General features: G+C 40.3%; 1 protein-coding gene across 6 annotated transcripts in view; it reads right to left on the bottom strand.

Moving 5' to 3' along the window:
* QSER1 (glutamine and serine rich 1) overlaps positions 1-24,832 on the bottom strand; it is an 82,198-nt gene extending 57,366 nt beyond the window's left edge. For 4 of the 6 annotated variants that reach the window (XR_007518234.1, XM_049890840.1, XM_049890841.1 and 1 more), the window contains exon 1: positions 24,588-24,832. Coding sequence is in view for 4 of the 6 variants with exons in the window: in XM_049890840.1 (XP_049746797.1) it covers positions 24,588-24,772 (185 nt within the window). In the remaining 2 variants the exon portion in view is untranslated. The other 2 variants (XM_049890845.1, XM_049890844.1) reach the window with 2 other exon arrangements.
* Between the last annotated feature and the right edge of the window lie 1,685 nt (positions 24,833-26,517).

The raw sequence follows: 26,517 nt of genomic DNA, 5'->3' as shown, positions 1-26,517 counted from the left end.
TGGAGAAACTATTTTGATTCTTCCATCTGTGTTCTGGGGATTCCCCCTCTTTCAATTATTGCTCCTGCATCATCAGTCTCCTCTACTGAATCACTCCTCTCTCTCTGAGTAGCTCCTATGTTTAAAAAAAAAAACTTTTAATGCTGATGAGATACTTTGGGAATAGTGATAATGCTTGTAAAAAATGATAATGTTACTGAATTATACATGTAAAAATGTTGAATTGGCAAATGTTTTGTTATATATATATTTTTACCACAATAAAATTAAAATCACCTTTTTAAACCCTAAAACATAATCCAGCTACCCTTACTTTTTTTCCTGTTCCTGTTTAAAACCAGTCTCCACTTCCTTTCTTCCTATTTATTCTTCATCTCCCGCCCTCTGATTTGGCTCCTGCTTCTTCCATTACAGTGAAACAGCTCTTGTCATAATCAATAAGGACGTCTTGGCTGCCAAATACAAAACACTCTTTCCTGTCCTCATCCTATCTGATACTCTAAAGCTTTTGATCAGGTGACCAAGATCATTTCTTCCTTGAAACAATCTCTTTTCTTGGCTTCTCTGATATTGCTGTCTTCTAGTGCTACTCATTCTTGATCTGTCTTCTCCATTTCCTGATCATCTACCGAAAACCTCTTACTATAACTTCATTCCTGAGACTTCTCTCTTCCCTATCCCTATGTGAATTCATCCTTTCCATGGCTTTAAATATTCCTGTGACCCAGCTTTTCCTAGGGAAATAATGAAAAATACGTGCAAATATGTATTCTAAGATGTTTATCAAAGCATTGTTTACAGCAGCAAACAACAGTAGACAGTTTTAATGTCTACCGATGGAAATTGGTTAAGTATATTATATGCATATAAAGGGTAATTATGCAGCCTTTTTTTTTTTTTGGCTGAAGATAATTCAAAAATGGCTATGGGAGTACATCAGCAAGGAACTGCCAGAAATTCAAGCCGGATTTAGAAAAGGATGTGGAACAAGAGATATCACGGCTGATGTCAGATAAATCTTGGCTTGAAGCAGAGAATACCAGAAAGATGTTTACATGTGTTTTACTGACTATGCAAAGGCATTCAACTGTGTGGAGCATAACAAATTACAGATAACATTTCAAAGAATGAGAATTCTAAGACACTTAATTGTGCTCATGCAGAACATGTACATAGACCAAGAGGCAGTTGTTCAAACAGAACAAGGGGATACTGCATGGTTTAAAATCGGGAAAGATATGCATCAGAGTTGTATCCTTTCACCAAATGTATTCAATCTGTATGCTGAGCAAATAACTCGAGAAGCTGGACTATATAAGATTATATCAGGACTATATCAGGATTGGTGGAGACCTATTAATAACCTGCGATATGCGGATGACAAAACCTTGCTTGCTCAAAGCGAAGAGGACTTGAAGCACTGATGAAGATCAAAGACTACAGCCTTCGGTATGGATTACACCTCAACATAAAGAAAACAAAAATCCTCACAACTGGACCAATAAGCAACATCATGATAAACGGAGAAAATACTGAAGTTGCCAAGAGTTTCATTTTACTTGGGTCCACAGTCAATGCCCACAGAAGCAACAGTCCAAAAATCAAACGACATATTGCATTGGGCTAGTATGCTGCAAAAGACCTCTTTTAAAGTGTTGAAAAGCAAAGATAACACTTTGAGTATTAAGACACGCCTGACTCAAGCCATTATAATCGCCTCATATACACGCAAAAGCTGGACAATGAATAAGGAAGACTGAAGAACTGGTGAATTTAAATTATGGTTTTGGCAAAGAACACTGAATATAGCACAAACACATCTGTCTCAGAAGTACAGTCAGAGTGCTCTTTGGAAGCAAGGATGGAGAAACTTCGTATCACAAACTTTGGATGTGTTTTCAGAATGGACCAGCCCATGGAGAAGGACGTCATGCTTGGTACGGTAGAGGTTCAGCGAAAAAGAGGAAGACCCTCAACGACATAAATTGACACAGTGGCTACAACAATGGGCTCAAACATAGACAGCAATTGTGAGGATGGCACAGGACCAGGGAATGTTTCATTCTGTTGTGCATAGGGCTGTTAGGGGTCGTAACTGACTCAATGGCACCTAACAACAACATGCAGCCTTTAAAGATGGTGTAGTATAAATTTGTTTAATGACAAGGAAAGAGGATTAAGGTAAATTAGATTTGGGGAAAACAGACTACACATATGTACAACAATGACATTTTAAATAGATAATGTATATGGTCATGTGTGTCAAGGTAGAAGAAGGGCTGGGAGTGGCTGCCTTGATGGTGTCCTCAGCCCATTCCTCATTGCAACAGTCTTCTTGGGCAGTTTCACCCATTTCCATGGCTTTAACAAACTCAGTCGCAAATGATTCCTAACTTTTTCCAAATAAAGAAATTCGAATGACAGACATGTTAAATCTAAAAATGCAATTTAGAGATATCATTTTAAAATTGCTAGGTGCCGTTGAGTCGGTTCCAACTCATCACAACCCTACGCACAACAGATTGAAACACTGCCCAGTCCTGGGGCATCTTTACAATCGTTATGCTTGAGCTCACTGTTGCAGCCACTGTGTCAACCCACCTCTTTGAGGGTCTTCCTCTTTTTTACCTACCCTGTACTTTGCCAAGCATGATGTCCTTATCCAGGGACTGATCCCTCCTGACAACATGTCCAAAGTATGTAAGATGCAGTCTCGCCATCCTTGCTTCTAAGGAGCATTCTGGCTGTACTTCTTCCAAGACAGATTTGTTCTTTTGTCAGTCCATGGTATATTCAATATTTTCTGCCAGCAACACAATTCAAAGGCCTCAATTCTTCTTTGGTCTTCCTTACTCATTGTCCAGCTACCACATGCATATGATGCGATTGAAAATACCATGGCTTGGGTCAGGTGCACCTTAGTCTTCAAGGTGACATCTTTTGCTTTTCAACACTTTAAAGAGGTCCTTTGCAGAAGATTTACCCAATGCAATGCGTAGTTTGATTTCTTGATTGCTGCTTCCATGGGTGTTGATTGTGGATCCAAGTAAAATGAAATCCTTGACAACTTCAATCTTTTCTCCATTTATCATGATGTTGCCCATTGGTCCAGTTGTGAAGATTTTTGTTTTCTTTATGTTGATGTACAGTCCATACTGAAGGCTGTGGTCTTTGATCTTCATTAGTGAGTGCTTCAAGTCCTTTTAAAATTATTAGGTTAACAAAAATAATAAAAGTTCATTGGTGTTGGTGAGTTTAAGTTGGTGAAGATGTGGAAGAGTGGGCATATTCTTATAGCCTTTCTGAGGAACAGTATAACAATTTTATCAAGAGTCTAAAATTTTGGGTCATGGGGCTGTACTTTTATTTCCTAAGATTTATCACCTGAGCTCTAGGTGAGGTTGTCCTTTGTCCATTCTTCTTTTGGAGTGTTTTGACTTTTTCATATTGATTTGAGAAAGCACTTTATTTTTTAATGATATTATTTGTTATATATGTAGCAAATATCTTCCCAGCTTATTTACCCTTTACCTTTGTTATGATGGTTTTTCAGCGAGCTATTTTAAAGTTTCATGTAGGCAAATCTCTACTCTTCTGCCTAATGGGTTCCTCTCTGAATGTCATATTTAAAAATATCATACCCATCCAAAGATGTATACAAATCCTCATCTCTATTTCTTCTAGAATTTAGGTGATTTCATTTTTAACATTTAACCCTTTAATTCATTTGGTATTTGTGTATCTGTTACAAAGAATAAACTTAATTATCAGCAATTAACCAATTATTACAGATTATTAAAGCATATATCATTTCTCTATTGGTTTGAAATGCCTACTTCATAACACACTAGATAATTTTACATAGTTTGGCCTTCCTATATCATTCATGGATGTCTATTTAGTTATGACACGCTGTTTTCACTACTGTGGCTTTAGAGTACATTTAATATCAAGAAATACAAGTCCTCCCCATTATTCTTCTTTTTTCACTATTTTCTTGGTTATTCAAATAAGTATTATATCAGCTTGAACGCTAAGCTCACTTTGTCACGTACACACACATATGCACACATGCAGATTCATATCATGATTTTAATATATATCTATATTTATTTACTATAGGAGATGTATATTGAGCTTCCCATTCATAAGCATGATACAACATCTCACCATTCATAAACAATTTCTTGTAAAATCCCCAGTGCTAATTTTCTCTATGTAGGTCCCACATATGACTTTAAGGTCAGTCTACATGATTCTTTTTTATGTTTTTATTGTGACTGCATTGAAGGATTTTGAACATGGAGTGACATTAGATCAATAATGTGCTTACTAAGTATTATATGAAACAAACGAATTTCCATTTGGGGTCAGTTCAAGACAAGTGTCGTATTTTCAACTCATGAGTTTTCCTCTTACGTATTTATTGTACTCTCATGTTTTTGGAAAACCAAAAAACATTTCCCATACTGCTTCCATCTTCTCTCCAAACTTAAATATGCATCTACTCCTCTTATTGCATGCATACACACATATACTTTTTCCCCAATTTGAAACACCAAATATTGTGAGTACCTTTTGAAAGAAAACCAAAAAAAACAAACCCATTGCCAATGAATCGATTCCGACTCATAGCGACCTTCTAGGACAGAGTAGAACTGCCCCACTAAGTTTCCAACGAGTGACTGGTGGATTTGAACTGCCGACCTTTTGGTCAGCAGCCAAGCTCTTAACCACTGCACCACCAGGGCTCCTTTGAAGCAAGGCAGGGCTTAAACAGAAAAAAACTCTAGCATAAAAAATGAGCTTTATCCTTGCAAAAGAAAATAAAAGATTTAAAAACAAACCTACTGCTTGCCAATGACTGCAGCACAGGGATAAGCAATCACAGTTAAGTCAATCCTGAATTAAATACTTACTTAAAAGCCACAGTAAGTCACTTAATTGAGAGTTTCAGTTTTTTCATATTTAAAAGGAGGCTGATACTTGCACTGCCTCCTTTATAAATTAATATAATAAATGACAGTAAAATTACTCTACTTCTGTAGAACTATTTCTCACTTAATCTGTTTTGCCCCATCATAGCCTAGACATGGGGCTGCCATTGTCTACTGTACCTCCAGCCTAATGGTAAAATGTCAGAACTAACACCTGCTATGAAACTTTCCTCAGTTTCCAAATTAAAATTGAAAGCAGAGGAATCCTACAATCAAATGTACTCTTCAATGTCATGATCACACCCCAACATACATATTAGTACCCAAGTAGCTCTAAGTGTCACTTAAACACTGCCTTAAAAAATGTTCAGGGATCTAGAGTTTAATAAGTTGCTTATCAACTGGTGAATAATTCCTTGTTTTTTTAAAAAAGTGAAAATAACAAATAATAAAGTTTTTTATAGTAAAAAGATACTTCCTGGGAGGCAGGACCAAGATATCTGAGTAATCAGACACTTCCGGTGATCCCTCTTAAAACAAAGACCTGAAAAAACAAGTGAAATGATTATGACAAGCTAAGAGACCTGAACATCAAAGGCAAAGTTAGGAAACAGACTGAGCGGCAGGAGGAAGGAGAGAGGGTTCAAAAGTGGAGAGGAGTTACCGGACCTGAATCTCCAGGAACCATCAGGCACCATTCCCTGGAGCGACCATGGCAGGGCTGGCGGTAGCGTTCCAATCACGGTTTCCTCAGGGAGAGACAGCGAACCGCACAGCCTACTCACACCTCCAGAACGAGAGAAGAATAGCACTCTCGGCAAAAGCTAAATACATGCGTTTCTTTTACCGTGTCCCCAGCCCCCAAGCCAGCATCAGTGGCTATCAGTTTCCTTGGGCCCAAGATAAGCCCTGCTGGGCGCCCTGAGCCATTCTCCCAGCCTTGGAGGAGGAATAAATTCACAATTGGGGGAAAAGATAATCTGCCTACTCCACTGAGCTGGACAGAAGCGGCACCTGTCCATGCACAAGTGGGCCATGGACTTTGAATACTTTTCACCCCGGAATGGACCTGTGTGGGCCCTTTTCAGGAGAACAGGCCCTTGTTGGCAGACTGCAACTGTTTCAGCTGTGTGGCGGAGAGGTGGGTGTTTGATGTTTGACACCACTTTGCCTATTTAACAGGCCTACCCACATCAAGGCATAGGGCCTGATGGCTCCACTCACGTTACCTAGCCACCTGCAACAGGGGTCCAAAGTTAAGTGGTACCTCCCAGTCCTTACAAACAAGAACTTTAGGTGCCTGTGTTATGCCTGCAGGACCCACCCACCTGTGCGCTCTAGGGAAGAGGGACGTGCTTTCCTCATATACACTTGGGGGATGGTTGTCAGCCCCCTGCCTTGTTCAGATCGTGACCCCCTGCTGCACCATGATACCTGTACCTACACCAATCACCCTGCCCCTCTAAGACTGTAGGACAGAGCCTACACCACACACCTGATGACCAGCTACTTGGACACCTGAGCTGAATCCACACAAGAAAAGTGAATGGACTCCCAGGCTCATATACCTTATAACAGCTCTAGCCATCTGGTGACAGAAGGTTAGAGCTTCAAAGGGGAAAATAATCAAGCTAGCTCACTCAAGCAGCTTATTTGGGCATATCAAAACAAAACCAAGCAGGAAGTTAGGATACAGTAAGAAAACATACAATAAACTAATACAAGAACTTATAGATGGCTCAGAGACAACAGTCAATATATCATATAAAGAAGCAGACCATGATCGCTTCAACAAGCTCCCAAAACAAAGAATCAAGGGATCTGGATGAAGGTGTCTTCCTGGAATTACCAGATACAGAATACAAAAGATTAACATACAAAACTCTTCAAAACATCAGGAACGAGATCAGGGAAAATACAGAATGAGCCAAGAAACACACAGGTAAAGCACTTGAAGAAATTAAAAAAGCTATTCAAGAACATAATGAAAAATTTAATAAGCTGCAAGAATCCATAGAGAGACACCAATCAGAAATTCAGAAGATTAACGATAAAATTACAGAATTAGACAACTCAACAGAAAGTCAGAGGAGCAGAACTGATTAAGTAGAAGGCAGAATTAGTGAGAATGAAGATAAAACACTTGGTGCAAATACATTTAAAGAAAAATCAGATAAAAGAATTTTTAAAAAATGAAGAAATCCTAAGAATCTTGTGGGACTCTATCAAGAGAAATAACCTCTGAGTGATTGGAGTACCAGAACAGAGAGGGATAACGGAAAATACAGAGAGAACTGAAGATTTGTTGGCAAAAAACTTCCCTGATATTGTGAAAGATGACATCATATCTATCCAAGATGCTCATTGAACTCCACAAAAGGGAGATCTCAAAAGGAAGTCACCAAGACATGATCAGACTTGCCAAAACGAAAGATAAAGAGAATTTTAAGAGAGGCTAGGGATAAACAAAAACCTACAAAGTAGAGTCAATAAGAATAAGCTCGGACTACTCAACAGAAATCATGCAGGCAAGAAGGCAATGGGATGACTTATATAAAGCACTGAAGGAAAAAAACTGCCACCCAAGAATCATATCCAGCAAGACTGTCTCTCAAATACAAATGCGAAATTAGGACATTTCCAGATAAAGAGAAGTTTAGGGAATTTGTAAAAATCAAACCAAACCTACAAGAAATACTAAAGGGAGTTCTCTGGTTAGAAAATCAGTAATATCAGATATCAACCCAAGACTAGAACATGGGACACAGCAACCAGATATCAACCCAGATAGGGGAATCACAAAAATAAATCAAGACTAAAAAAAAAAACCTCTCAAAACAGGGAAACAGCGATGTCATTACATAAAAGAAGACAACATTAAAAAAATAGAGAGGGACTGAGAAATGTAGTCATAGATCTTTCATATGGAGAGAAAGACAAGGTGATACAAGGAAATAAAAGTTTGGTTTAAACTTAGAAAAATAGGGGTAAATATTAACCACAAAGGAGACTAACAATCCTACTCATCAAAATAAAATACAAGAAAAAAATAAAGACTCAGCAGAAACAAAATCAACAACAACGAATAATAGGAAAAGACATTATATGAACTACTCAGCACAGAAAATTAAGTGTGAAAAAGAAACTGTCAACAACACACAAAAAAAGGCATCAAAATGACAGCACTAAATTTATACTTATCCATAATATGCTGAATGTAAATGGACTAAATGCAACAATAAAGAGACAGAGAGTGGCAGAATGGATTAAAAAACACGATCCATCTATATGCAGCTTACAAGAGACACACCTTAGACTTAGAGACACAAACAAACAAAAACTCAAAGGATGGAAAAAATATATCAAGCAAATGACAATGAAAAAAGAGCAGGAGTAGCAATATTAATTTCTGACAAAATAGACTTTAAAGTTAAATCCACCACAAAGGATAATGAAGGACACTATATAATGCTTAAAGGGACAATATACCAGGAGGATATAACCATATTAAATATTTACACACCCAATGACAAGGCTGCAAGATACATAAAAAAAATCTAACAGCATTGAAAAGTGAGATAGACAGCTCCACAATTATAGTTGGAGACTTCAACATACCACTTTCGTAAGACATCCAGAAAGAAGCTCAACAAAGACACAGAAAATCTAAATGCTACAATCAACCAACTTGACCTCAAAGACATATACAGAAAGCTCCACCCAATAGCAGCCAAGTATACTTTCTTTTCCAACACACATGGAACATTCTCTGGAATAGACCACATATTAGGTCATGAAGCAAGCCTTAGCAGAATTCAAAACATCGAAATATTATAAAGCATCTTCTCTGACCATAAGGTCATAAAAGTAGAAATCAATAACAGGAAAAGAAATCAAACACTTGGAAACTGAACAATACCCTGCTCAAAAAGGACTGGGTTATAGAAGACATTAAAGAGGGAATAAAGAAATTCACAGAATCCAATGAGAACGAAAACACTTCCTATCAGAACCTTTGGAACACAGCTAAAGCAGTGATCAGAGGTTAATTTATATCAATAAATGCACACATACAAAAAGAAGAAAGGGCCAAAATAAAAAAATTATCCCTACAACTTGAACAAATAGAGAGCAACAAAAAAAAACCCTCAGGCAGCAGAAGAAAGCAAATAATAATGATTAGGGCAGAATTAAATGAAATAGAGAACAGAAAAAAAATTGAAATAGTTAACCAGACTGAAAACTGGTTCTTTGAAAAAAAAAATCAACAAAATTGATAAACCACTGGCCAAACAGACAAAAGAAAAACAGGAGAGGAAGCAAATAACCTGAATAAAAAATGAGATGGGCAATATCACAACAGACCCAAATGAAATTAAAAGAATCATATCAGACTACTACGAAAAATGGTACTTTAACAAGTTTGAAAACCTAGAAGAAAAGGATGAATTTCTAGAAACATACTACCTACCTAAACTAACACAGGGGTAGAACAATAAACCCATAACAAAAGAAGAGATTGAAAAGGTAATATAAAAACTCCCAACAAAAAAATAGCCCTGGTCCGGACAGCTTCACTGCAGAGTGCTACCAAATTTTCAGAGAAGAGTTAAAACCACTACTAGTATAGGTATTTCAGAGCATAGAAAAGGATGGAATACTCCCTAACTCATTCTATGAAGCCAGCATAACCCTGATACCAAAACAAGGTAAAGACACAACAAAAAAAAGAAAATTACAGACCTATATCCCTCATGAACTTAGAGGCAAAAATCCTCAACAATATCCTAGCCAATAGAATTCAACAACATATCAAAAAAAATAATTCACCACGACCAAGTGGGATTCATACCAGGTATACAGAGATGGTTCAACATAAGAAAAACAATTAATAATGTAATCCATCACATAAATAAAAGACAAGAACCAGATGGTTTTATCAATTGATGCAGAAAAGGCATCTCACAAAGTCCAACGCCCATTAATGATAAAAACTCTCAGCAAAATAGGAATAGAAGGAAAATTTCTCAACATAAGAAAGGGCATTTATACAAAGCCAACAGCCAACAGCCAACATCACCCTAAATGGAGAGAATCTGAAAGCATTCCCCTTGAGAACAAGAACCAGACAAGGATGCCCTTTATCACCACTCTTATTCAACATTATGCTGGAGGTCCTAGCCAGAGCAATTAGGCTAGATAAAGAAATAAAGGCCATCCAGACTGGTAAGGAAGAAGTAAAAGTATCTCTATTTGCAGATGACATGATCTTATACACAGAACACCCTAAGGAATCCTCAAGACCTATACAAAGAAAAGTACAAGACACTACTGCAAGAAACCAAAAGAGACCTACATAAGTGGAAAAACATAACTTGCTCATGGATAGGAAGACTTAACATTGTAAAAATGTCTATTCTACCAAAAGCGATCTATAGGTACAATGCAATTCCGATCCAAATTTCAATGACATTTTTTCATAAGTTGGAGAAACAAATCACCAACTTCATATGGAAGGGAAAGAGGCCCTGGATAAGAAAAGCATTACTGAAAAAGAAGAACAAAGTGGGAGACCTCAACACTACCTGATTTTGGAACCTATTATACCACCACCGTAGTCAAAACAGCCTGGTACTGGTACAACAACAGATACATAGACCAATGGAACAGAATTGAGAATCCAGACATAAATCCATCCACATATTAGCAGCTGATATTTGACAAAGGCGCAAAGTCAGTTAAATGGGGAAAAGACAGTCTGTTTAACAAATGGTGCTGGCATAACTGTAGATCCATCTGCAAAAAAAATGAAACAAGACCCATACACAAAAATGAACTCAAAATGGATCAAAGACCTAAATATAAAATCTAAAATGATAAAGATCATGGAAGAAAAAATAGGGGCAATGTTAGGAGCCCTAATACATGGCATAAACACTATATAAAACATTACTAACAGTGCAGAAGAGAAACTAGATAACTGGGAGCTCCTAAAAATCAAACACCTATGCTCATCCAAAGACTTCACCAAAAGAGTAAAAAGATTATCTACAGACTGGGAAAAACCTTTTAGCTATGACATTTCCAATCAGCGCCTGATCTCTAAAATCTACATGATACTGCAAAAACTCAACAACAAAAAGCCAAATAACCCAATGAAAAAATGGGCAATGGACATGAACAGGCACTTCAATAAAGATGACATTCAGGTAGCTAAAAGATATATGAGGAAAAGCTCACAATCATTAGCCATTAGAGAAATGCAAATCCAAACTACAATGAGATGCCATCTCACTCCAACAAGGCTGGCTGGCATTAATCCAAAAACACAAAATAATAAATGTTGGAGAGGCTGTAGAGAGACTGGAACACTTATACACCGCTGGTGGGAATGTAAAATGGTACAACCACTTTGGAAATCGATTTGGCGCTTCCTTAAAAAGCTAGAAATAGAACTACCATCCGATCGGCAATCCTGCTCCTTGGAATATATCCTAAAGAAATAAGAGCCTTTACATGAACAGATATATGCACACCAATGTTCACTGCAGCACTGTTTACAATAGCAAAAAGACGGAAGCAACCAAAGTGCCCATCAATGGATGAAAGGAGAAACAAATTACAGTATATTTGCACAACAGAATACTACACATCGATAAAGAAAAATGATAAATATGCGAAACATTTCATAACATGGAGGAATCTGGAAGGCATTATGCTGAGAGAAATTAGTCAGTTGCAAAAGGACAAATATTGCATGAGACTACTATTACAAGAACTCAAGAAATAGTTTAAACAGAGAAGAAAATATTCTTTGATGGTTAAGAGAGTGGGGAGGGAGAGGGGTATTCACTAATTAGATAGTAGACAACTATTTTAGGTGAAGGGAAAGACAACACACAGTACAGGAGAGATCAGCACAACTGGACTTAACCAAAAGCCAAGAAGTTTCCTGAATAAACCAAACGCTCTGAAGGCCAGCATAGCAGGGGCAGGGGTTTGGGGACCATGGTTTCAGGGACATCTTGGTCAATTGGCATAATAAAATCTATTAAGAAAACATTCTCCATCCCACTTCAGAGAGTGGCATCTGGGGTCTTAAACACTAGCAAGCGGCCATGTAAGATGCGTCAATTGGTCTCAGCCCATCTGGAGCAAAGGAGAATGAAGAACACCAAAGACACAAGGTGATTATGAGCCCAAGAGACAGAAAGGGCCACATAAACCAGAGACTACATCACCCTGAGACCAGAAGAACTAGATGGTGCCCGGCTACAACCGATGACTGCCCTGATGGGAACACAATAGAGAACCCCTGATGGAGCAGAAAAGCAGTGGATGCAGACCTCAAATTCTCATAAAAAGACCAGACTCAATGGTCTGACTGAGACTAGAAGGACCCCAGAGGTCACAGTCCCCAGATCTTCTGTTAGCCCAAGACAGGAACCATTCCCAAAGCCAACTCTTCAGACAGGGATTGGACTGGACTATAGGATAGGAAATGATACTGGTGAAGACTGAGCTTCTTGCATCAAGTAGACACATGAGACTGCGTGGGCAACTTCTGTCTGGAGGGGAGATGAGAAGTCAGAGGGGGACAGAAGCTGGCTGAATGGACATGAAAACAGAGGGTGGAGAGAAGGAATGTGCTGTCTTATTGGGGGAGCACAACTAGGAGTATATAGCAAAGTGTATATAAATTTTTGTATGAGAGACTGACTTGATTTGTAAACTTTCACTTAAAGCACAATAAAAAAAAAAAAAAGATACTTCCCTTCGCTTGAACCTGACTATACAGAAAATCATGGGAGAAGAGACAGACCTAGGCATAAATATGGTGGTGAACTTTTCAGGATATGAATGGCTTACATGACACAATTACAAGTATTGACAAGGATGTAGAGAAATGGAAACCCCCTAAATTATAAGTGGGAATATAATACAGTGCTGCTAATTTGGAGAACAGTTTGGCAGTTTCTCAAAATGTTAAGCATTGAATTACTATATGCAGTAATGGCATGGTAGCAGCATCAGATCTCCTCGTCTAATTTCACAAGAGGGAAGGAGAGTCATTATCAGCATTAACAGCCCCAAGCTGCTTCCTATGAGGTAGAGGTCAGACATACCTCTACCCTCCAACCTTTTTACCAGTCCTGACACAAGGTGTCCCTCCCCTGGCACTCTCTACTTCTCTGCTGGGTTCATTAATTCGTTGCAGTGTCCACACAGAACTCACAGACCATAGTCGTGATTATGGGGTTTATTAGGGAAGTAACAGGTTACAATTCAGGATACAGTTCTTCAGTCAGCACAGCCTCTTCTCAGCTGTTGCCACCAGGCAGGCCTCTCTCTGGCCCTTGGCCCAGCCTCCACCCTGCTTGGGCAAGTGTTACCAAGTTCTTTAGCTCCACCAAGTGCATGGCTGTGCCCCACTCCACTAGTAAACCTTGGCCTGAAGGCGCTTAGCTCTTTCACTCCGTGGGATGGCAAACCTAGTTCCACTGACAAGTGTCCAGGGGCACCCCACTCTGCCAGGAAGCCTCCTACCCAAAGGTACTCATCTCGTATCCACTGTAACCGCCTTGCTCCATGGCTGAGAAACCGATCATGCTGTCTCCTGCCAGTCTCCTGGTTCTGCTGCTGCTAGCTCTCTGCCACGCTTGCTGCTGCTTCTCACCATTCTGCACCATCTGTGGTGTTACATCTCTCTGTCTCCTTGGTCTAAGAGGTTCTCAGTGCAGGGACTCTGGGTCAAAAGGACACACTTCACTTCCGGCTCTTCTTTCTTGGTAATAGTGAGGCTCTCCTGTTTCAAGTCTGGGATAGCTCATTTTAAGCCTAGTGGGATGGCAAAACTGACCAATAGCCTCATTAGAGTTCCATACACCTTATTTGCATGATCCCACCCAATCATTTGGTGTGAGTTACAAGACCATGGTGAGAAAGGCCATATAAAAGCAATCTATTACACCAGTTTTGGTTTAGCTTCTTCAGTGTATCTTCTTATTGTTTGTGGCCTAGTCTTTCCTTTATCAAATTAAATTTTCTTCCTTATTTGAGAAACTGGTTGTTCACTATTATTAGCATGGTTTAGGACTACTGGCATTAGGTAAGGAAGTATGTCTAAAGATACACATTCGTTACAACAGTTCAGTGATGTCACTAGGGTTGGTGTCACCGCCTCCATGCTAATTACCACAATATTGTAGCTAAAACACCAGAAAGTTTGACAAAATCAGTAAAATCAGTTTTTATAAAAACAAGGGCAGCATGAAAACAACACCATGAGCTTGGAGTGCATGCAGAGGAAACCACATGATTCAAAGCACCATTGTAATTGGGTAATGGCAGCTCGGACGGAAACTCATTAGAAGGTTCAAAAAGTAAATCAGCATAGATTTTTAGCCTCGTAGATATATTGGTACATGTAAGCTGAAATTATAAAATTTGTTGTTGTTAACTACAGGGATATTTTTATAAAAAACAAGACATGTCTGCTGAAGCACTGCACAAAAACTTCATAGACGGTCGTTTTGGTGTCACCTCCTCATCCCCTCCGCCCCACAATATCATACAGTGTGCTCTGCACCCCCACACCCCCCTAGTGGTGCCACAATTCACCTTTTTTGAGTTATTTGGTTAAATATATGGTTATGTTAAAAAGCTTTTAAGTTTTTATCTTGTAGACACATACTATGATGAAAGAGAGATGTGGCCTGAAATTTGTTTAAAATAATACATGGGAGTAAGTGAGGAAACAAGAATGACCATGTGTCAAAATTGTTAAAGCTGAGTAACAGATACACAGGGATTTCATCATACCATTACCTCCAAGTTTGTTTACATTTGAAAATTTCCATAATAGAAGTGTTTTTTCTCAGAGAGAAAATCAACATTTAGGTGGCCAATTCCTGGTTCATAACAGAGGTTAACACTGAGGAAGAAATTATAATGAATTCTAGAGAAAAAAAAGGGGTATATATTTTTAAAAAGATTTCATAAAATATTATTCAAATGACAATTTACAAGCTTACTATCTTTCTTTAAATTTTATTTTGGTAAAGTATATATAACAAAAATGTTACCATTTTAACCATTTTTAAGTGTACAATTCAGTGACATTAATTACATTCACCATGTTGTGCAATTACCACCACTCTTTCCAAAAGTTTTTCATCACCCCAAACAAACTCAGTACCCCTTGGTTTACTACCTTCTTCAATTTCTCTAAATAAAACATGGTCTGTTAAATGCAAATTATATATCTATTCACTCCAAAATACACTTTCTATCTATGAGGATGCTAAAATTCCCTTCTTAATAGGGTGCACAGTAAATCATGGTTAATTAACTGGTATACAAGATAACCGCAGCTTTTAATAGCAAGTTTGAAACTTTGATCTCATATACAATATTGACACACAATTTACAAGTCTTAAAAACAATTCTAATTGTTAGCATGTTAAAGAGGTACAAAGCTGAGCCAAAAATTTACTAATTTTTTTAAAGTAATGCAATGGTATCAACCAATAGCATAAGACCATCTCCAGGTTTTTGTTTTTTTTTTTTGCATGCGCCAAGTTCTACTTAAATCCCACCCTTCCAAATGGTTCACACTTTTATTCTGGCATCATTCCATTACTCTCTTTGTGGCTCTAGCCAAATCAAACTCTGATTTAAATAGTTTAATGTCTGTTTAAGTGACGACAGTACCAGCTGTTTTCAGGAGTAATGTTCATCTTGCAGTCTGCACAATATAGAAATGTTCTAACGTGTTAAGCCATCTAATTTAAGCAGATCCAAGCAAATGCAATACTTATTGACATTCTTTGTGACTGCCATGCTTCCCTGGGCCAGACAAATCTGGTCTCTAGTTATTTAATAGGATCACACAGTAATGAGAATGATGGTATTAGATCATATAAAAATTTCATTATTTTATGTTTAGTTATACCCAGTAAAGGCCTAGCATCATAGGCCAGGATCCTTAAAGAACTTCAAACTTATGGAGAGTAAATTTAAACTCTGAAATATTAAACAACAAGTCAAAGCAGAATATACTCGAGCATTAAATATATTCATCATTAAATCAATATTGAGCACTTACTATATGCCAGGCATGTGAAAAGTTCTGCAGTCAGGAAACACCCAAGCTAATGGGCAGAGACCAACAATAAAAAAGAACACATAAATACTTATATCAGGGATTGGTAAATGCTATGAAGAAAATAAAACAGGGTACAGGTCTACACAGTGATGGGGGTGGAGGAAGAAGTGCTGTTCCACTGAGGGTGCTAAGAAGGGGTCTCTGACAATGAAAATGTGTTCTAGGAACATCTAATTTTTAAAGTAATTGATAAAACAAAAATGTGAAGTCCCCAGGACCCAACATCCTCCTTCAAAGTCTGCTATCACAGACTCCCCTTCCTGGCTTCTTTTCATTTGCCACTTCTACTTTTCTTAAGAAACAAATCCCCAAATGGAGTTTTCCTGAGAAGGAGAACAGCCTGTTTTAAGAGCACAGTCTCTGAAGTTATACTTCCTGGCTTAAAATTCTGGCTTTGCCACTTACTAGCTGTGTGACCTTCAACAAGTTAATTAACTTATCTGTACTTTGGTTTTCTTGTCTGTAAAATGGGGTAAAAGGAGCCCTAGTAGTACAGTGGTTAAGTACTCGGCTGCTAACTGAAAGGTCAGTGGTTCAAACCCAGCAGCTGCTCCACGGAAGAAAGATGTGGCAGTAGGCTTTCACAAAGATTTACAGCCTTGGAAACCCTATGGGGCAGTTCTACCCTGTCCTTTAGGGTCACTATGAGTTGAAATTGACTTGCCAACAGTGGGGTTTTTTTTTGGGGGGGGGTGGTGGCTTAAAATGGGGGTAATAATAGTAGAGCTGTTGTGATGATTACATGAGCAACACATAGAAAATTATTAGAACAGTGCCTGACACACAATAAAAGTATTCAATAAATACTAGTTATCACCAACAGCTAAGGCTCAGTTCTCAGCCCTCTACTCTTCAACCCTGGAAACCTTAATTTCTGAGATTCCACTGTCATCTCTATACAAATGTCTAGTCAGACTCCTAAATTCACATCTCTGATCCTGTCAGTTAAAGACAAAAGTTTTGAAAAAAATAAAAGCACTGTTATAAGGAAAATTTGGTGGAACTACTCTAGATTTGGTGGTCAGGGAAAGGCCTTTGTGAAGAGTTCATATTTAAGCAAATGAATGTCAAGAAACCCAACCATGATGAGATCCAGGTCAGTAGTTCTCAAGATATGGTCCCTGGCAGCAGGATCAGCATGACTTGGGAACTTGTCAGAAATGCAGGTTTTCAGGCTCCACTCCCAGACCTACTACTGACTCGGAAACTCTAGGGTTCGGCCCAGAAACAAGCCCTCTGTGTGATTCTGGAGGACTCAAAAGTTTAGGAACTACTAATCTTGGGTAAGATCATATCAAGGAAGGGAATTGCCGGATTTGTTCTTGCCTTAGGACATTTGCAGTTGCTGTTCCCCTCAGATCTGAGGGACATGCTACCTCCTCAAGGAGGATATTTTCTTGTGTATATGCTTATCTGACTCCCCCACCCAAGAACGTAAGCGCCACAAGAACAGAGATTTTGTCTCCTTAATTATTACGGAATCCTCAATGCCTAGAACAAGCTGTATGCCATATTTGTTGACCAACTGAATGAACACTTGCATTTTTATTTACTTCATCATTCTTCCTTGAGTTACCCAGTTCAAAACATCCCTTTTTTCTTACTCTTTAACATGCCCTCTGCCAACAATCCCAGGTGATTTGATCTGTAATGTCTCTCACATCTACCCCTTCTTTTCTATATCAGTATGGCTAGTCTGGTGAACTGCCTCTTATCTAGTATTCTATTCTCTACCTCAAATTACTCCAGAGGGTGATAATGCTATAACGAAAATAAAACTCTGTGATATGATAAAGAATGATAAGTTACTTTAGACAGGGCCGTCATAGAAGCTAGGAGTGACACACAGGACAGTGCAAATGGTTAATGGTTAAGGCACTCCGCTACTAACTGAAAAGCTGGTGATCTGAACCCACCCAGAGGCATCCAGAAAGAAAGGCCCGGCAATCTATCTTCAAAAAGTCAGTAATTGAAAGAAAACACTATGGAGCAGTTTTACTCTGACACATGGCAACAGGTTAACATGTAGGATACCTGAACATCCAGGAGGAGCAGCAAAAAAAAGACCTGGAAAGGGAATTCTGGATAAAGAAAACAGCCAGTTCAAAAGCCCTAAAACAAAAATAATCTTGGCATGTTTCAGGAATAGAAATAACGTCAGTGTGGCTGAAGCGCAGGGTGCTAGGAGTGGAATGAAACGAGACTGGAGAATTAGCTGAGGCTCATATCACACAGGGCCTTGGAGGCTATGATAAGAACTTTGGATTTTACTCTGAGTAACACTGGAAGGTTTTCAGTGATATTACCTGATTTATGTTTTGGAAAGTTAATTCAGGCTGCTGTGTGCTTAATAAATTTGAGGAAGACCAAGTGGAAAGGCAAAGAAAGTACTCAGGAGGCAAGTGCAATAGTCCATGTGGAAAATCATGAATATGGAGATCTAGCCAACAGGATTTTCTAAGGAAAAAGATATGGGAGGGAAAGAATTGAGTCACGAACAGCTCTAAACTTTTGGGCCCGAGCAGCAAATTAAATTGTGGTATTATTTATTGAGGTGAGAAGGGTTAAAGGAGAACCAGGTTGGAGAGGAGTGTAGGCTGTTTATCACATTTTGAACATAAGGTTTGAGATACCTATTACATACCCAAGTGGAGATTATATGACTCTAGAAATATAAATTTGAAAGTCACCTGACATATATATGGCAACTTCACCTAGGGAAAGTGGAGAAATAAGAAAAATGGATAAAACTCCAAGCTCCTGGGAACTTCGACATTTAGAGGCCAAGCAGAGAGGTAGCCAGGGTATTACTGTCTCTCTTCTAGATCACAAGTTCTTTGAGACACAGGACAGTGTCTTTTTCATTTATGTGACACTCTGTAGAACTCAGAAGCCCTGGTGACACAGTAGTTAAGTGTTGTTCAGCTACTAACCTAAAGGTCAGAGGTTCAAACCCACCAGCTACTCCGTAAGAGAAAGATGTGGCAATCTGCTTCTGTAAAGATTACAGCCTTGGAAACACTATGGGCAGTTCTACTCTATCCTGTAGGGTCGCTATGTGTCAGAATCAAATCAAGGCAATGGGTTTTTGGTTTTTTTTTTTTTTTTTGGCTGTAAAACTTGAGTAGCAGCAACTCAGAGATGCTCAGTACATTTTAAGAAGTCAATGTTTGCAATTTGATTTCTTGACCTTACCCTGCAGAAATATAACACCTGAGGACAAGGGCAACAGTGCTTAGCACCTAGTAAAAAAACTAAAAAAAGCACCTAGTAGGTACGCAAATATTTGTTTCATGAAAGAAAAAAGCTTGGACTGTGTGTTTTGCTAGACACATTTTAGTACTCTTTGTTCCAGAGAGCATAACAAACTAGAAAGAAAGCAGGGGCCCATCTCCTCATACATCTAACCCACTATAAGTACCTTAAATGCCTCATCTTAGTCCCTATCACAAAGCAGAGGAGGAAGACAAGGAATAGCATTAGAGGCTGCGCCAGGGGAAGGGGGTCCCGTTTCTCGCACTAAAGCAGAGTTCTGGCTTTCATTCATCTTTCAGGTCATACATATGTATTAAGCACCAACTATATGCCAGGCACTACTCTAGGTACCAGAAATGTAACAATAAGAAAAACTGATAGGGTTCCTCAAAGAACTTTCATTCTAGAGACAGTGTCTAACAAATAATTACATAAACAGTCTATAGGAATACACTTTTAAGAGGTGATATAAAAGTAAAAAAATACCATGAAAACATATGTCATTGCAACAAAACAAACTGGGAGGGAAGGCCTGGAAAGCACCAGGTTTCTAACATGAGATTCCTGATGAAAAAATGAGGTTGGAAGCCAGGGGTAAGGTGAAAGTTATGTAGGTAGAAGAAACAGCATTTATGAAGGCTTTAAGGTAGGAAGGAATTTAGCAAGATCCAAGGTGTTTAAAACAGGCAAATGTATCCAGGGCCATACTGGGTACATTACATTTTTAAAAACTTGACCCTAAAATCTAAGAGTAGCTATGGAAAGGTTTTAAGCGATGGAGTAAGATGGCCAGACTGGTAGATGTTTGTTTTTAAAAATCACTGTGGATGGTATGAAGAGAATGAATTGAAAAAGGTGGAAAGAAAAGATTGGAGATCTCTAGTTAGGAGGTTACTGCAGTTACCCAAGTGAAAAGTAACAGTGGCTTGGGTCAGGGTGGAGGTGTATGTAAAGGGAAAGAAGTAGACAGTTTGAAGATATTTAAGAGATACAATGTAGCAGCATGTGACTGAGCACACACAATTCCCAGGTTTCCCGCCTGAGCAACTAGGTGAATAGAGGTGTGACTTACTGAGATGGGCCTCACTAGAGAAGAAGTGGTGCGGTAGGAGGGGAAAATGCCCAAGACACAAAGAGGCAGCTGGACATGTGACTTGTGGGGCAGAAGAGGTTTTGGCTGAAGACATAAATATGGGCATCTTCACACACAGATGGTATTTAAAAGCCAATGGGCATGGATGTGATGTCCTTAGGAGAAATTACAAAATGGACAAGTTGTATCAATCCCAAACCCAGAGGGAACAACATATAAAGATTAAACAGAAGAGGATTAAGAACTAGTTTAAAAAAACACAGAAAAGCAGTGGTCAGAAAGGTAGGAGAAAAATCAGGAAAGTAGAAGTGAAAGGCAACATGTTTCAAGAAGGAAATGGTCAAGAGTGACAACGAACACTGAAATAAGGGTAATAATAATGATTAGGTTTCTGGGCCAGCTCACAAAAGAGCATTTAACCTATAATATAGATAGATTACAACACTATACTACCACAAAGTATTGCATACAGTGGTTAAACATGCAGGCTCTGGGCCCACACTGCCCCAAGTTTAAATCCCAGCTCCACTACTTATCAGTTATGTGACTACGGCTATATTACTTAACACCTCCGTGCCTCAGTTTCCCCTTCCACAAAAAGAAGGTACAAACAGTACCTGTCTCAAAGGATTGTTGTGAGGATTAAAGTAATATATGTGTAAATGAATATATATACACACATACATATACTTAAAATAGCACAAATTATTTGCTCAGCAATTGATAAAATGATAGCTACTATTACAACATTGTTTCCATGTAAAAATACTTTCTGAACTCTAACAACAGAAGTTTGATTTGAAAACATTCTTTCACCATAGAGTCGCTCTGAGTCGGAATCAGCTTGATGGCATTGGGAATTTAGGATGTCCCTGCTCCTCACAAATTGTGATCTTACAAAGTTTTTTTCCAAAAGCCTTGAGGGAAACTCTAGATTTAAAACTTAATTCAAAATGTATTCAAACAACCGCCCTTCATATGGAAGCTGACCATTTTTAGAGAAGCTAATCATTGTCTTTTTGGAGGAGTACCTATCACATATATTACACATTCATACTATAAAAAGAAAGTACATATGTATTAGGAAATTCTAAAAACTATCTTTAGCGGCAAAAAGTAAGACTGTGTTTCAAGTTAGAAAGGCCAACAATCAAATATAAATCTAAAAACAAAGTATTTCCATTCACTCTCTCGGGTGTATTCAAATGCAAACACGACATCCATCACTATAATGAAACAGCCTGTCTCTTCCTGTTCTGCAAAAGATATAAATATCAGGTAGAAAAAAGGGCAGTAAGTCTGCAGTTTAATGCTTCCTGACCATCGTTTTACTTCCAAAAGCTGCAAGGGTATTTACAGGATCTAAAACAACCCCACAAAAATTATTTCCAACTGCATGGTGATAGACAAAGGATATGTTCTTTTGGTACCTAAATCTCAGACAAGCACAAATAAACGGACATTTATATAAGCAATGTTTATACCTGAACTTTTCATGTACCTAGCAAACACTATTTAAGATAAAATGCTGGGTTTTCCCATTGGCTCATTATTTTTCAACTGCTAAAACAACAGAAACACCTGATATCTGATGGAGCCGTTTTATCCCAGAGTATTGCTTCAAAACTCATGAAGAATTGTTTACCACGCTCTCTCCCCACCAACTGATGAAAATGTTTCATTTCAGGATCAAAGACATAAGGTAGGTTGTTAGATCCCATGTCAGTAACAACTGCATGTCATTACCATCTGTCAGCTTCTGAAGAGGTTATTAGAAACAAGGTGACAGACAAGCTAATTCTTTATGGATAAGTATCTGTATTACATCATCACAACTAGTACTCATTTGCACCTTCAGAAGAAACTGCCACAAAGGGGAACAAAAACATTCAACTGCTACATTAATTATGAAAAAGCTTTTATAAATGTTATACAAATATGAAGAAGCTTCTGAAAATGCAGAATATTTAAAAATTTGCAGGACATATTTCAGATTCTGTATTTTTTATATAACTGAAATCAAAGAGGACATTTGCAGTTTGAGGAATAAAATGAGGTACAATTAAGAAATGTGTGCAGCCCTGTACAGATGGCCTGATCCTAACACAAGATGTTAACAAAGCAGGTTGGTGGGGAGAGGAGGAAAAGCCTGCATTTCCTACACTGCAATTCAGCTGACCCCACCCCAAAAAATATTTTTTTTTATAAAGGAGTTGGAGGGGGTTAGCATTTAAGTATCAATTACTTCCAATAAACAAAAAAATCAATCTTTTTTTAGATTATGTGTTCCAAATGAATCTACTTACTGTTTTCAAATGTGTTTGGGAAGTCATTCTGTGTTACTTTGATAAATAACATTTGGAAAATATGACAAGTAGATTTTAGTTTCTTGCCTCAGAAGTACTCTGCTAAAAGAAATAACAGAAATAACTAGGTTGCATTTGTTTCATTTACCTAATAAAACATTTTACATCTAAAATATAAAAAATGCTGCACAAATACCTATCATTGATATTCACTGAAGAGTAATTTTAATTTGTAAATTATCATATTCAATGCAAAAGCTCCTTGAAAAATGATAGTCAAATTACTACCAAAAGGAAATAACTAAAGGGCCAAGTAGCTTTCATAAAACTCCTTAAAATGTTTTAGTTCTATATAATACCAAATAATGGCTGTTTCTGAAGGGTTTCAGCGATCAATTTAGCTCCAAAATGGCATATCACTTTTTTTTTTTTAACCCAGTTCTTTTAAACAAAGGCCCTAAAATTTTCTACGAAAGCTACATTTTCCTTTTTATTGAACCAAATTGTTCTCATTCTCATTCACAGTCATTCCAAGGTACAAACTAAGACAAAGGCCAGCTACATATTTTCCAAATCATGAACACAGAAACTTTAATTAAAAACAAGCAGTCACCTAAAACACTATAATATATAAAATAAAAAAAAAAGTTCACTTTTCTGAAAATAATGAAGAAATCGGATGAGATCATAAAGCCACAAAGCTTCCTGTTGGTAACTGAGGATGAAGTCATTAGCAACCCAGGATTCCCCGGTCCTTGTAATCAGAAGCTGCACCTACCAGATTCAGTATTGTTCGGAAGAGGTGGCTTTAAAACACCCCGCTCCCAAATCCTCCAAACCAGACCACGCCTTCCAGTTATCATTCAAATGGGACCGTTTCACAGTGTGGTACTTCTACACATATTTCACGACCTTAAATATTTAGTAAGAGCCAACATTCTAGATTTCCTTGGTCATGCTGGAGAAAAGATGAACTCTTGAACTCCGCGCTACATAATGAACCCGGGCTTCAGAAACGGAGATGCAGAAGCATGCTTTGGTTCTTCAACCTTTATGGCCTTCCTTGACCCTCCCCCCAAAACCTTCCCAACTCTTGGTCACCTCGAGACACAGAAGGAAAAGAGAGGTTCCTTACTTCCTGCTGTTGTTAAAAGGGGCGGGGGGGGACGACCCAAGAGTAACTTTGAACGCGTGGAAAAGAAATCTCGTTCTCTTGGCCACCACAGCAAACATATGTCACCCAGCCCCGGCACAGCGTTCGCGCCCCGCCTAGCCCCGGGGTTTCTCCCGCAGCTCATTCCTCCCGGGTCTCCCACTGTCAGGGACACAGTTGGGCTCGACTGGGCTTGGAGGCGCCTCCTCTCCCCGTCTCCCCCACTCTCACACCGCCGGGGGCCCCAAGACCACATTGTCGGCCACTCAGGTTCCAATACAATGGAATATCACTGCCCGGAACTCCCGGGCGCCCCCCTCGATTCCCTGAAGCCAGTCCCGGGTCTCCCCGATCGCCGAGTTCAGCCACGAGCCCAAACTTCACCATGTGAGAGCCCAGGACCCCAGAGGGTGACGGAGCCCCACAGCTCCCGCCCAGCCCTCCCTCCACCCGCGCTCCCCGACCAGCCCCAGGCGCGAATCCTGCACTGGGCTCCCCCATCCAGCCCGGGACCACCCCAGAGGAGTCATCAGCCGCCTCTCCCGGCGAGGGGCGAGGCGAGCGGAGGCTCTCCGCCCGGCCCGGACCCCTGGGCGGCGCTGCACCGGCGCGAAGGCCCCAAACGCATCCCCGGCCTTTCCTGGCCCACCGCGACCCCGCTGCCCACCCTCCCTACCTGGCCTTGAGGCTGGGGCTGCTGCCGCTGCTGCAGCTGCTGCTGCTGCTGGCCGCGGCGGCGGCGGCCCCCGGTTCGTAGGCCCAGGCGGGGGCGGGGGGCTGTGCGGCAGCGCTGGCTGCGGCGGGGGCCGCGGGCGGCGGCGGTGGGTCGGCGAAGCCCGAGGTCGCGTAGTTCCTGTCCATCGTAGGGGCTGCGTCGGGAGGGCGGGCGGCACTGGGGGCTCCTCTCGGGCCCTGTGTGAGGGGGACGGGCGGGGGGGGAGGGGGCGGGGGGAGGAGGAGGCGGCGGCGGCGGAGGGAGCTGCCCCCTCACATGGCCCCGGCGGGCGGGCGGGCTGGCGGGCGGGCGAGCGGACGGCGCGCTGGGGCGTCTGTGCCGGGGACTCCGGGGCCGGGGCAGGCGGCGAGGCCCCAGCCGGGCGTCAGGGAAGTGGGGGCGCCCGCAGCCGGGACTCGCGGCGGCGCCCGCGGCGGCGGCGGCCGCTTCGCCCCATGTTGGTGGATTTCCCAGGATGCACCTCCCGCCCCCCTCCGCCCCACGGCCTCGCCCCGCCTCCCCTCGGCGCCCCGCGCTCCCGGCTCGCGGGCCAGACGGGCGGCCGGTGAGGCCGCGGCCCGGCGGGTTTATTCCTGAGAAGCAGCCGGCACGGCGGAGGCGCGAGGCCTCCCGGCCCTGCCGGCACTGGCGACGAGGAAGGACGCTCGCTTGCCCGGCTGGCGAGGCCGTAGTTCACGGGTCGCGGACTTCCCGCTCTGGGCAGCTCGGAGGGGAGCTGTCAGCAATCGCCGCGCCCTGCGTGGGAGGGGGCAGCGCCTGGGGCTCGCCCCGCGCGGGGAGGGAAAATCGAGCGGAAACTCAGGGTAGGGTGCTGCAGAGGGGGTGCCTTGTCAACGCTTTGGAAGGAGTTCGTTATTTGACCCTTCCAGTTATCTTGAATGACTCAAATACTCAGTTCCCACATTGCGATTTTTCTCAGCGCTTAGCCCCAAACCAGAAACAGCTGAGCAGGCTCTTTTACAGTTCCGCTTACTCCCTTCCTGCCCAAAGCTTGCTGGGCTATAGAGGACCCTTTTCCTGCTGTTAGGGGTAGTTTATATTCAAAGAGATTTAAATTCAAACGTATTATTTTCCAGTCCTCGTTGAAAGGGCCTTTCCCAGGGGCTCTTATTAACTGTTCCCCACCCCCACCTTGGGGATTTTCTCTTTCTGGATTTCGGAATCTTCTATCCCAAGATAAATACTGTCTCTTCATTGATTAATCCAACCACCATCTGGATGGCTTTAATTACAATAAATTTAAACTTGCCATGCACACTTGGTGTGAGGGCTTTTTGTTTAAAGACTTGGAAGTTAAGCAGGACCCTCTACCCAAACATTTCCTCTCTGACCTCCAAGCTGTTTGGTGTGTGGTAATTTAACGATTATTTGAGATTCTTCTATTGTATATCAAGGTTGTGTTTCTTTTAATAATTAATGAATAGAGGCACTCGGAATCATAGAACTTGTCAAGTTTGGCCCTTAAGTCATAAATTAAAAAGTTAAAAATAACAGTAAAATTTATATTTACTTTAAAGATCTCCTCCCTTTAAAAAAAAAATCAATATTAGTTTAACACCTAATATATGCTCAGCACAGAAATCTCACCCTCAAGATAAGCCTAACAAAAGTTTAAGCAAACCAGACAGACATAATAGAAGGCCTAATAAACTTGATACACTATCTCTGGTCACCGATTTTTAAAAGCAGTTTAAACTTGGTTAATACCCATTTAACTGATACTGGATCTGCTATTCCTTCCGAGTTTGGCTTAATCTTTCCTGAGATTGTTTTCCTCCTGGAGCCTACATCCTTTTGTTTCCATTCATTCCTTTTTGTAAATCTTTCTGCACCTGTGATGCTTGGAGCCTGGTCCTGGAGTGAAGAAGCA

The sequence above is a fragment of the Elephas maximus genome, chromosome 7 (assembly GCF_024166365.1).
Source record: "Elephas maximus indicus isolate mEleMax1 chromosome 7, mEleMax1 primary haplotype, whole genome shotgun sequence".
Classification (NCBI taxonomy): domain Eukaryota; kingdom Metazoa; phylum Chordata; class Mammalia; order Proboscidea; family Elephantidae; genus Elephas; species Elephas maximus.
This window is presented reverse-complemented; position numbering and strand designations above follow the sequence as displayed.